The 13,626-nt window shown below is 36.8% G+C and overlaps 1 protein-coding gene across 6 annotated transcripts in view; it reads right to left on the bottom strand.

The window, feature by feature from the left end:
* Positions 1–13,385, bottom strand: part of LOC120948773 (transmembrane protein 132E) — a 56,655-nt gene extending 43,270 nt beyond the window's left edge. Inside the window, exons 1-2 of one of the 6 annotated variants that reach the window (XM_040365477.2) lie at positions 13,082–13,385; positions 10,674–10,867 (exon numbers count right to left, since the gene is read on the bottom strand). In XM_040365477.2, the coding sequence (XP_040221411.2) occupies positions 10,674–10,728 (55 nt within the window). In that variant the 5' untranslated portion in view covers positions 10,729–10,867; positions 13,082–13,385. Of the gene's footprint in view, positions 1–10,673; positions 10,868–12,753; positions 13,058–13,081 lie in introns of those variants that run through there. The other 5 variants (XM_049605214.1, XM_049605213.1, XM_049605217.1 and 2 more) reach the window with 5 other exon arrangements.
* Positions 13,386–13,626: the final 241 nt, after the last annotated feature.

Here is a 13,626-nt window from a genome sequence, read left to right as displayed (position 1 = left end):
GAGATAAATTAACATACACTCAAGCAGCGACACATGAAATCGAAACTAGTTCCAATATCCCGATATTTAAAAGGCAATACAGGTTCCCAACAGCATTAAACATGATCATGGAAGAACAAATAGAAGAAATGTTAAAGCAGCATATAATCAGGCCTAGCAAAAGCCCGTGGAATGCGCCGGTAATGTGCATACCAAAAAAATCCGAAAACGATCAAAAAAAATATCGGATTGTCGTTGATTTCCGTGCGCTAAATATTATCACTAAACCATTCATATATCCGATTCCTAGAATTGATGATATAATGGACAATATTGGTAACAGCAACATATTTTCAACAATTGACTTAAAGTCAGGGTTTTTTCAAATACCTATAGCGCCAAAAGATGCTGAAAAAACCGCCTTTTCAACATCTAAGGGGCATTATGAATTCTTAAGGATGCCAATGGGGCTCAAAAATAGCCCGGCTACGTTTCAAAAACTTATGAACACGGTGCTCTACACAATTCAACCCATTAAAGCCTTTGTCTATTTAGATGACATCGTTGTATTTGGGGATACAGTAGAGGAGCATATCAATACTTTAACTAAAGTATTAGAAGCATTGAAATGCCATAATTTAAAAATTGAACCGGTAAAATGTAAACTGCTTCACACAGAGATTACTTATTTAGGTCACACAATCAATGAAAAAGGCATCAAACCAACACAATTAAATGTAAAGGCAATTTTAAATATGCAAACGCCAAAAAATCTTAAAGAAGTACGTTCATTTTTAGGAACTATTAATTTTTATGGAAAATTCATCCCGAACGTCTCTGATATACGTAAACCATTACATGAATTATTGAAGAAAAATGTGAAATTTATATGGAACGAAAGATGTGATGAGGCATTTACAAAATTAAAAAGTTTGCTTATTTCTGAGCCTTTGTTAGTACGTCCTGATTTTGGAGATGTTTTTGTTATAACTACTGATGCCAGCGATTATGCTCTAGGAGCAGTATTAACAAATGAAAAAACAATAGAACGCCCAATTGCATATGCCAGTCGTACTCTGGTAGGAGCAGAAAAGCGGTATCACCCGATTGAAAAGGAGCTTCTAGCTATTGTTTGGGCAGTTGACCATTTTAAACATTATATTTATGGTCAAAAATTTATTATTTATTCCGACCACAGGCCATTAGTATCCATTTGGCGTCTCAAGGAAAATTCTCCAGTTTTGTCTAGACTGAGATTGAGACTGCAAGGGTTGGAGTGTGAAATTCGGTATAAGAAAGGTAAAGAGAATATAGTTGCCGATTTCCTATCACGGCTTCCCGAGGTTAAAGAGAACGAACATGATGAGGAAGTAAATAATACAGTTGCAGTGGTAACACGCGGGCAAACGAAAAAAAAAGTAGTTCTCGAACTTAACAATGATAACGGGGAAGAGAGAATAGAAGCAAGTAAGAGTACTACTTTACAAGATGATCACTGGGAAAACTTAATGAAAATTGATTTGGAAAAGGAAACAAGCGAAAAAGAAGCTAAGAGAAAAGAGCAATTAGAAAAAGTTAAACAAACTGTCGTAACCAAATTCCAGAACTACAACCCATTTTCTGATAAGATTGAAATTGAGAGAAGCGAAATAAATACTGTGCTTCATGAATTTCATGATGCCCCATTGGGAGGACATGTGGGAGTGAGACGGATGAAGAAGAGGATCAAGGAGTTGTTTTTCTGGAAGGGAATGGACAGAGACATTGAGGGACACGTTAAAGGTTGCAAGTCGTGTCAATTGAATAAAATTGGCCGGTTCAATAAAATTCCCATGCAGATAACAACAACGTCAAAACAGGCATTTGAAAAAATGTTCATGGATATTGTTGTTCTGCCGGAATCAGAGAGAGGGAACAAGTATGGATTAGTCATTCAAGACGATCTTAGTAGATATTTAATAGTAACAGCCCTGGAAAACCAAGAAGCAACAACGGTGGCAAAAGCGTTTGTTGAGGAGGTTATTTGCCGTTATGGAGCTCCAGTAGAGATAGTAACGGACCAAGGCACAAATTTCATGAGTCAGATTATGAAAGAAACATGCAAGATCTTAAAAATAAAAAAAATAAATACATCAGCATACCACCCACAGGCAAATTTAGTAGAAAGGGCCAACAGGGAACTCAAAATATATTTGAGACAATTTGTGGGCAAAAATTATCAACAGTGGGACAGTGTGTTGCCATATTTTGCAATGGAATACAACACAAGTATAAATTCGTCTACGGGATTTACTCCTTATGAATTAGTATTCGGGAGAAAAGCTAGACTTCCAACTTCAATTTATAAAGAAAAGAATAGGAAAAAATTATATAGTGATTTTTGCGAAGAGCTTATTACAAAACTAACAGAGATTCATTCAATAGCAAGAAATAATTTGATAAATTCAAAAGAGAAACGCAAGGAGAAATATGATAGGAATGCGATTGATTGGCAACCCATGTGGGGAGAAATGGTATTAGTTAGGAATAATCAGACGGGGGTTGGACAAAAATTGCAGGGTATCTGGAAAGGGCCTTATGAAGTGGTAGGAATACCGAGCGAGCAAACTTGCGAAATAAGGAACGGAAGAAAAATAGAAAAGGTTCATAATAATAGGTTAAAAAAGTTTAACGAGTAACATAAGGCATTCAAAAAAAAAATAATAATAATAACCTAGGTTAAGTTAGTCTAACAAACAACAAGTAGATTTGTAAATAGATATATATGAACACCTTATAATTAGCAAAATTTTCAATCGTAGTATCATAAATTCGCGAATAAGTTTAGTTATAGAGTTTTCATATATATCTATACATAGAAATTTTTGTAAATAGAAATAAGGATTTAAAGAAAAAAAAAAAAAAAAAAAAAAAAAAAAAAAAAAAAAGATAAAGGCGACTATAGCTAACATTCCCGTGAGCAATCGATACACATTCCCTAGCGATACACACTATAAGCGCAAACACATATCAACACTGAAGGCACCAACGAAAAGCACACGGTATAAAAGGCATGTTAAAACAACACCTAAACTAAACAAGGCACGCGAAATGAAAGGTTGAGCTGGCGAGGTTGAGCGGATGAGGTTGAATGATTGATAGAAACCGAATTGCTCCCCCAGCGTTTGTTATAAGCGATAAGTCCCCAAGCCAGAACAGAACATCTGAAATATGAAATAGGTCAAATTAGTAAAATTTAGGGTACGATAATATTACATTCAAACCCCAAACGACACTATTTACGTATATTGCGAGTACGAGCAACTTCAGATGATTAATAGCGAGACTGCACCACGAGGGTAGTTCAGGCGGAAATGATGCGAAAACCAGAGATATCAATTGATAAGGCGATATCGATTTGCATGAAAAAAAACGGCACTATAAAAAATTTTCTTGCAGCACTTTCGGAAAAAAAAAAAAAGTGTAATGATATGTAGCGACCTTAGCCGCAACAAGTTCTCTACACAACCGGCTACGTGTAGATGGAGCTGAAGGCGGCATCGGCGGCATGTTCGGGCGGCTGACACTCAGCGAGAACATTTTATGAGAAGAGAGTGAGAAGCGATCGAGACGAGCGAAGCGATGGCGAAAAAAGGCCATTCTGGTGTCGGTGATCGCGGGATACGGTGTTAAGTAGCGGGATTATAAAAATAAATTAAATTAGTTATAGTCAAATAAATGAAAAGTTAGTTTTATTTAGTAGTTAGAAAATGTTTTTATCGGTCATTTAGTGCTAGTTGTTTCAATGCTTAACACGTTCAGTTCGATGGCAGGCCCCAGGGACTGCCAGTGAAATTTCCAGGATGCCGGTTTCACAATCAGCTTGCGTTCTAGATGCCGGCGGAAAGGAAAGTTGATGAAAATCAGCGCCGGGATGAACGTGTTAATGCGAATTAGGATTCTGCGCGTGAGCTAGCGATTCCGTAGTCAATTTTAGATTGCAGCGTTTGAACTCATTGCACTCATTGGTTTGATTTGTGAAAATTCAAATGCATCGTTCCAATGTGAGTTAACGGTTTTTTAAGCGCCACAGCAACTCATGCGGAGCCAGGGACGGGCTCGACGAGCTGCTTGACAAATTTGCCGTTGGAGAGAAAAGGAAGGCATGATAAAATTCTCAGAACTCCATGATTTCTTCCGTCGCTTTGCACAGCGGGTAAAAAGTAAATCTAATACAGGGTTTACCTAGCCAATCCGGCATCGTCAAAGCGTAAACACTCAATTGGGCACTGTCATTTCTATTCGGGCCTTGTGAAGTATGAATCGGGCATAGTACAGAATGAAAGCGTCCTACTCTTGAAGGTGTCAAATCGGTAGCTTCGGTGTGTTTGATCCATCAAGTTGTTTAAAAATTCGTATTTTGCATGTTGTTTAACTTATTATGTATTATATTAAAATGTTTACCTAATTAAATCACCAAACATATTATATTTTTAAAAAAATATAAAACCAAATTGCATTGTACGGATTTAATTTAAAAATTAAAAAAAAGGAATTTGTATGACTAGTTAATTTGGCCCAGTTGCAGGGTTTTGCAACATAACCTTAGACGTGTATACTGACTGCAGGGCACATTTAAAGGTTGTCATGCAAACATGTGGATAACTAATCCTGTTCTCTTTTGGTGTCTTTTTACTAATACTCTTTAAGACCGTGTTTCATCCAATTTCTATCAATTCAGGTTCAGGACAGGTTTCTATCCAATTCTTATCCCAGTTCATCGCCCTTCCATATTTTGTCGTATCTACAATATGTGGTAAATTTTACTGTTTCCATTACATGAGCAATCATGGTCCACTTTCTTTCTCAGTATGTTGACTATTGGCTGGACTCGTGGTACTCGTACGACTTAACAACATGCCCATCATGGGTTCAAGTCCCAAATGAACCGTGTCCCCATACGTATGACTAACTATTATCCTGCCATGGGTTATCAAAAAGTCATTAAAAACCAAGACCCGCTGTGGTACAGGCAGGCCTTGACCGACAACGGTTGTTGTGGCAAAGCAGATTGTGAACTATTCCGCTGTCATTGACCATTTTTACAACCGCATACGACACACCAAAATTTAATTTAGACGTTATGAACTTATGGAATAGCTACTATGAAAGGTTCATATGACATATGGGTCCGAGTTTCCCATCCACAGGGCTCACTGTCACGGCTTATTATAGACCCGTATCCCACCTTCTGCAATAGTATTTGTGCACCAAGCTGCCATGGATGTCCAGGAGTGCTAAATACTAATAAAAACAATTAAACAAACTTCATTCAAAATTGTTGTTTCATCAAGTGCTCATATAAAAAAGAACCCAGAAATGTTTTTATTCCGTGTACATTATTGTCCCACTATTTTTCCCAATAGGAGTTGCAGTTCATTTAAGTTTTTCAGTTCAGTTCAGTTGTAATGCCACTGCTGAACCATAAAATAATTTTTCCCGCAAGATATACTTTCAATGGATGAATAAATATTTAAATTCAATGATTCAATTTTAGATTTTATTTAACTGTTTAAGACAACTCGTACAAAGCCTTATCCGCCCATCTACGTATGGAGGCCCGATACATGGGAAATATGAACCCGTTAGATGCATGTTTTAAAGTTGTTCACTTAGTCCTAGTTATGTAACTCCGATGGATTTACTGTATTGCATTTTACCACGCATTTTTGGGTTAATCTACAATGAAAAATTGTAATTATTCAACGTTCATAGCGTACGATTTTGCAATCCTTTCAAGCGAGCATTTGACTTTAAAACTATTATTATTTAAACGCTTTGAGCCACACAACTCTACTACGCATAATCAAATAGATGGAACGTGGTAGAGTCTCTACCACAGAATTATTTAGAATTACTGGGAATAATTTGATGATTGTTGATACACTTTCAATACGTCGGCAAAAGAATACAATGATTTATTTCAATTTGAATACCTCAATGATTCAATCACTCTACCATTGCTTGTTGCCTCGAAGAAAGGAAACTACGCAAAGAAATAAAAATCATCCAAGCACCCATATTTGATTAGCAACACCATTCTATAGTGAGTAACTTTTTCGTAAACAGAGTTTCTATAGTGAGCAAGCGTCACCTATGAGCGTAACGTGAGCGTAACGTGAGCGTCCCCTCTTACTTCGTTTTGTATAGGGAGATTTTTTATGTGATTAAACTTAAAAATAGAGAATTTTCTTACATATCAGTTCAACTACTAGCAAAAAAGTATTGTTTTACAGTTAGAAAGCAACAAAATATAAAGTAGGCCCAATTCGTTCTGTACTTTGCCCGATTCATACTTCACAAGGCTCGAATAGAAATGACAGTGCCCAATTGAGGGTTTACGACGCCCGAAACAGTATTTACGGCGACCGATAACGCTTTGACGATGCCGGATTGGCTAGGTAAACCCTGTAAAACCCCATTTACCATCCTAATAACCAAGCCAATTTTAGACAAAAGCGAAGAATACCTAATAAAGAAAGCTCAACGGGAAACATACCCACCAGAAATGTCATTCCTGAAATTAAAAAAACCCGGTCATTCAGAATAGCTCAATTCGTGGCCTTTATCCAACACTGAACAACGGTGTTATGCGCTCAAGAGGTAGGCTAGATCACGTAAAATACCAGTAAATAGCAGTACGATACGAGATACCCAATCATTCTCCCAAAGAACCACCACGTGACAAGGCTCAAATTAATCCACTACCATGAAAAATATTACCATATGAAATTAGAATCCGCATTAGCAGCCATAAGGCAAAAAATTCTGGGTAATAGATCTAAGAACCGCCTTTAAGCAAGTGATAAGCAATTGCCAACATTGCAAAAACGAACGGGCCAAGCCAGCTCCTCCACTAATGGCACCACTACCAGAATGCCAAACCACCGCAGGGAAAAAACCCTTTACACACACGGAAGTCGATTAGTTCGAACCCCTAACAGTCACCGTAGGAAGACGCACAGAAAAAGATGGGGGTACTTTTTACATGCCTGTACACTAGAGCTGTTCACATCGAAATCGCCACAAACATGAGCACTGATGCCTTCGTAATGTGCTTGAAAAATATGCAACATGGAAGAGCAAAAATCTCCTGTATGTACAGCGACAACGGCACCAATTTCGTGGGTGCCGACAACGAGCTGAGACGCTTCCGAGAGAGACGCGCCTCGGATGGCATCGACTGGGCTTTCAATCCCCCCGGCTCACCGCACTTTGGCGGGTCCTGGGAAAGAATGGTTGGCGAAATTAAAATCCTACTACCTATAGCAGAAAGCTATAAGGAAGACGTACTTAGGACAATCCTTACTGAACTATAATTTATAACAAATAAAAGACCTCTGACGTATATACCCCTGAGCATAGAAGACAACGAACCCTTAACACCTGCCCATTTTTTGATATGATGCTCCGGGGAAGCCGAACCTAATATCTCAGGCACTAGCAAGACATCCCGAGCCGATTGGGAGAAGGCTCAAGCAATAACACAGGAATACTTGAAGAGGTGGGTTAACGAATATCCTCCCAAACTCGCGAGACGCGAAAAGTGAACACACCCTGCTAAACCATTAGAAGTGGGAAGCGTAGTAAATTTTCCCGACGAGCATAAGAAAAGTGAATGGAAAAAGGGAGTAATCTGTGAACTAAACTACGGCAAAGACGGACAAACTCGCTCTGCTCGTGTACGAGTCGGGGACTATGAACTGACAAAACCAACTGTAAAACTAGCAGTGGGGGCTAGTTAGTTTTTTGTATGTGTTTTTGTACTAGTCACGATTCTAGTTAGTTTTTTGTATGGAGTTTGACAGTTGGAGGCTGAAATCATGTAAACTATCCATACAAAACCACACAAAAAACTAGCCTGCGATTTTCAGTCTAGAACATTTTACCCTAAAAGCTAGAATGAGATTCGAGTACCTGCTCGAAAACACGGTGTTGTTTACATTTATTCCAAAGTGCATTAAAGAGATCAGGTGGTGGAATCTGGAATCAAAGTGTATGTAGTCCAGGTGGTCTCATAGCATTTTTTCATAACAAATTTTGAGCATCACTTTTTGGCAGAACGGGTGAAAACTTATTCTCAAACAAGCTTTCTGGAGGCTTGACGATTACTCAAAACACTCCTACAATCTTCATTTAGAAGCAGAAGCGATAAAAATCAGCCTTCTAAATTCATACACCTTGGGATAAGCCCACCTTTATATTATACCCACTTAGATAGCTGCTCGAAAACAAGCACAATAATTCAATAAATAATAAATAAGTACAATGCAATAGAAACAAACCCCCTAGATATGACCGATAGGAATAGGAAAGAATATCAAAAGATCCGGCACCGTCCTAGACAGATAACAGGCAAAGACTCGAAAACGGAGAAATAATATTGGTAATCCAAAACACAATCGTATTGAAAAAACATTTCAAGATGCTCAATATTATTCCGATCCCGGACTTAGAAAATCGCACCACTATAGACACTCAGCAGAAGATCATAGCTATAAATGAAAATAACCTTCTTTATCCTATAGAATTTACTGGGTTTCCAGTCCAATAAACAACTGTCCACTTGTTTATAACAATAGTCGTTTTGAATAGACACCGCTGTCTACCACTTGCTCACACGTCAGATGGTGTAAGCTACTCGGTCCAATTCATTAACACAATTTTCGCACAATTTGTAAAGGACTGCATTCTTTTTGGAGAAAGGGTAGTGTTACCGAAGAGTTTGCAAAAGAGATGTTTAAAACAATTGCATAAAGAGCACCCTGGAATAGTAAGCATGAAGGCGATAGCGCGTAGCTATGTTTACTGGCCACAAATAAATGATAACATTGTTGAGACCGTTGCTACATGTGTGTCATGTCAGTCTGCATCCAAATCACCGCCCAAGGAATCTTCAGCTTGGTCTAAGCCACTAGGTCCGTGGAAGAGAGTATACATTGATTATTCCGGGCCAATTAATTGAGTATATTTTCTTGTGATAGTGATGTGATAGTAGATGCATTTTCTAAATGGCCGGTAATAGTAAAAACCATGTCTACACCTGCGTTTGCCATTTTAAGCATTTTTGCACACGTTGCGGCATAGCACAAATAACCACTGCCCCATATCACCCGGAAAGAAAAGGACAGGCGGAACGTTTTGTTGATACGTTCAAAAGAGCTTTAAAGAAATTAATAGTAGCTGATATGAAGCTCGAGGAGGCTTTGGATATATTTATGTTGACATACCAAACAACACCAAACCCGTGCTGGACCAAAACAAAACACCTGCTGAAATCATGTTTATCCGACCCATTCGCATTGATCTTGATCTTTTAAAACCAGCAAACACGCCAGATAATCAGCAGTTGAACGTCACTAGAGTTTTTACAAAAGGAGACAAAGTTTTAGCAAAGATTTACGCAAACAATGAGAATAAGTGGAGCCCTGGTGAGATAATTAGGCATATCGGCAAGCTGGAATGAGTTTGATAGTTATTTGTGATGTGTTAAAAATCATATGCAAAACTGAAATTTCATTAAGAAGCAAATACACCACTGGACATCTTTTGAAAAACATCCTGGAGGCGGTAAATAATTATGTGCACATTCGAAAGTGACTTGGAAAACCCTGTATTATGTGCAATATACCAAAGAGTTGAAATATGTGTAATTTAAACACCTATTCTGTTTGTGCCATATATTTGTGAAATCATTTGATTTGTGCGGACACAACACTTTTTTCACAGCGATTTGAAGTCGGATCTCTTCACCCGTTGGCCGTTAAAGTGTTGAAAATCATGCTGAATAAATTAAAAATCATGATGGATGAGGGAAATGAAATATCAGATTCATGTGGATAAACATCTTGCACGCGGCGAATAACAACGTTCACATCCAAAACTGGCTTTGAAAACCCTGTAATGCTAACAGGCACAGCTTCAAAAGATATGATTCCGTCGATGGAAACGAGTAAAAAGTGTAATTATATTTAATTCTAATAATACATGTTCGGAAATACTCGAAGGGTTTTTCTGAATAGAAAAACTAAAGATAGAAAGAGAAAACATTTCACTAAACATGCGCCAAAGCTTTGACCATTGACTAAGCGCTGTTGTTATGACCTTTTTTCCCCAGTGTTTAGCCGTTTCACACGCGTTGTCTTTTCATATACCCCTTTTCCGTACGTGTCAAAATATCATCACTTAAAACATAAATTTTTCTTTCATTCCTTTTTAAATATGTTGTTTTGTGACTTTGTGGTAGATTTATGGCATAGGTAGGAATGTGGGAGGCATGTAATAATGTAAACATAATATTGTTAATATTCATTAAATTGCTAAACATGCCCATTTTGATCCGCTCTACCTTATCGATTCACAAACACTAGGCAGTGGCGAATGTAACGAGAGCACACTCAATGGATCGTTAGACCAGTATGTAACTATTGGCAGATTATGGCCCTAAATTAGCGGTTAGAGCCACAACAAACCCCCCTCCCCCCCCCCCAACACAGTTTTTTTTTTCTTATCAACATCTAGGGCCCTGCCAATCCACCACTGTCTAGTATCGCTATTAGCAAAACAACGAAACGATTCGGTTCATTCACGGTAACTTAAAACAACCAAAATCTGAAATGTCGAATAAGCAATTATAATGGATGTAAAATACTCACCTATCAATAATGTAATCTGCATATATCCCATCGTGTAACACGAAATTGAAGACATGTTTGCACTGCTTGTTGGTTAGATGCAAAGCACTGTTAATAATAAAAATGTAAACCCGGTAAGCCCTACAAGGACAACCGTGATTCGAGTTTGTATAGCCTCCCGCAATATACTACTTGCAGTTTATGCCCTACAAAAGCTAAGAACACAATGAAAGGAAGAAAAAAGGATGTGGAACCAATGTATAAAAAATATTTTAAAAACCGTACACAGTATAGATATTCAAGATAGGGTAATTGTGGAATCTTTGGAAATGTTTGTATAACGGTTATCAGCCCAGATATTCAAAAAAAAAACATCAATTTCTTGTCAATGACAACTTTTAACTGTCAAAATCAAAATCGTCGTATCTGCGAATCGTCGTAACTCGAGGGGGTCGTAAATCGAGGGGGTCGTAACTCGGGGGACGCCTGTATATATATATACATATATATATATATATATATATATATATATATATATATATATATATATATATATATATATATATATATATATATATATATATATATATATATATATATATATATATATATATATATATATATATATATATATATATATATATATATATATATATATATATATATATGGATTAACATCTTGCACGCGGCGAATAACAACGTTCACATCCAAAACTGGCTTTGAAAACCCTGTAATGCTATATACATATATATATACATATACATATATATATATATATATATATATATATATATATATATATATATATATATACTTTCATCGTTTAGTTCATATTTTATCGTCCAATCCATTCTTAGCGTATACTGTACTACTTCTTAGCATCGTAGCTGTACTTAAAAAATCATCGCACATAGCACATCGTTTTTTATCACAACTTGATTCCAATACGACGGCACACCTTTTCTTCCTATGGCATAAAGTCTATGCTTGCTGCATTCCACCCCCCACCCAATTCAGCTGTAAGAATACTTCCGAATCCCGGCGTTTGTACGAGTGTATCAATATTTTCTCTCCAATTTCTCTCACATTCTCTCTCACTCCGTCTTTCTTCCGCTGGTTTGTATACGCAGCAAGCTAGTTTTATCGATTTTTTCTCTCGCATCTTCTGTACTCTGTAGCTTTATCATGTAGATTTAATCGATACTTTTTTCAACTAACTTCTTCGTCTAACATTGCTGCTTGCGTTTAACTACATGTATTAGAGAATTTTTAAATGTACGCTTACGTGTTTATTACAACCATGCACATTATTGCAACATGGTACATTAAAGACATAATGATACCACAAACATTAATATGCCTGAATGAAAGAGCAATGCTTATGTTGTTTTCTTTTTATGATTGAGTAGTAAAAGAAAGACAGTATTATTTAAAAAAACATTACATCATCTAAACAAGCATAGATCACATTACTTGATTAAACGAAAATGATATGAAATGTTTCAGTGTTGTTCCTTTCAGTTTAGTTTGTTGGTCCTTACTAAAAAGTAGATTCATAACCACCCACCTCATTTTCTGCGAGGTAGTAAAACTAGGTAGGTTTTCGATAAGTTTCAAATAAAGGTAACGTTGATATTTTTGTTTTTTTTTTTGCTTTCATAAACATACTGATTTAATACACCAAATCGTAGATAATTTAATTCTACAATAAGTTAGCATCATTGTCTTGCTCACATAACCGAATCAATGTCCATTATTTTTCATTCTTACACAATTTAACAGCAGAATCGTTGCAGCATGGAGGAGCAATAGACAAATATTTAAAATTGTTATTTAGCTGCAACAATGATGAATGCATAACCAATGGAATCAAATTTTGTTTATGAATAAAACTTAATTTTACGCTCAGTTTCTTCTAATAATTTAATTATTACTATATTAAGTGTATCCTGATTTGCAAACATTTATACATCATGTATCACATCGTACAGGTTATATTTGCAATCCTTATAGATAAAATTATTTAAAAAAAAACATCAACTCCACAACTTGCTGCCTTGCTGTTACGTTGAGAACAAACTAATTGAAATATATATTTACGTCACAGATCCACTATTCACTACGCACAAATGCATAACGTAAACGATGCAACATTATTCGTACTACACAAACCTTATTATTTGGTTTGCGTAACTATAATCAGCACAACATCATACATTACAGTAAATATCCAATGCACATGTATGCATGAAATAGGAAGGTAAAAGAAATAATTTAACTTTCTTCAGCACGACCACTGTATAGAGTTCTTTCGTATCCTTTCCCAGTCGAGAAAATTCTCCTACTAGGAAACAATTTCACACACACTGGCACACTTCATATAAGCCATTGCTAACTGTATACACATACGCCCACTTCTGACACTAACCCAGAGATCACGCTCTCTTTTTCCGCTCTTCAAAACACAACCTCTGATCTGGTTTGCAGTTTGTTAACCTTTTTTCAACACGTACAATATTATGATGTTTACCATCGGATCAATAAATTAGCACGGCATTTTCAAATAACATGACGCACGGATGTGAATGATTTTCTGAGCCAGCAGATAACCACAGTCTGACTAAGCTTGTGTGGAATTTAAGACTTGTTTTTGACACTCGCTGTTTAATGCAAGCTCTGCAGCCTCCTTGTATTTTGTTGCTTCTTCTTCATCTGTCTCTTCCTCATTGAAACATACACATTCCAGTTCAGTCACAACGGGAGATCTCTATGACATCTGCATTGACTTTTTGTATGCCAGAAATGCCTGATACAGGGGTCCTTTCCGTTTTATACGGACGTCACACGAGGCGTAAACTCAAAAAGTTTATACGGACGTCACACGAGGCGTAAACTCAAAAAGTTTAAGCTTGATTTGTATGGGAGAGCGTAAACTTCCTGTCAAAAGATTATAGGGTTGTATGGCTGGAATTC

The sequence above is a fragment of the Anopheles coluzzii genome, chromosome 2, assembly GCF_943734685.1.
Source record: "Anopheles coluzzii chromosome 2, AcolN3, whole genome shotgun sequence".
Lineage (NCBI taxonomy): Eukaryota > Metazoa > Arthropoda > Insecta > Diptera > Culicidae > Anopheles > Anopheles coluzzii.
The sequence above is the reverse complement of the archived record's forward strand: the minus strand, read 5'-3'. Positions and strand labels throughout refer to the sequence as shown.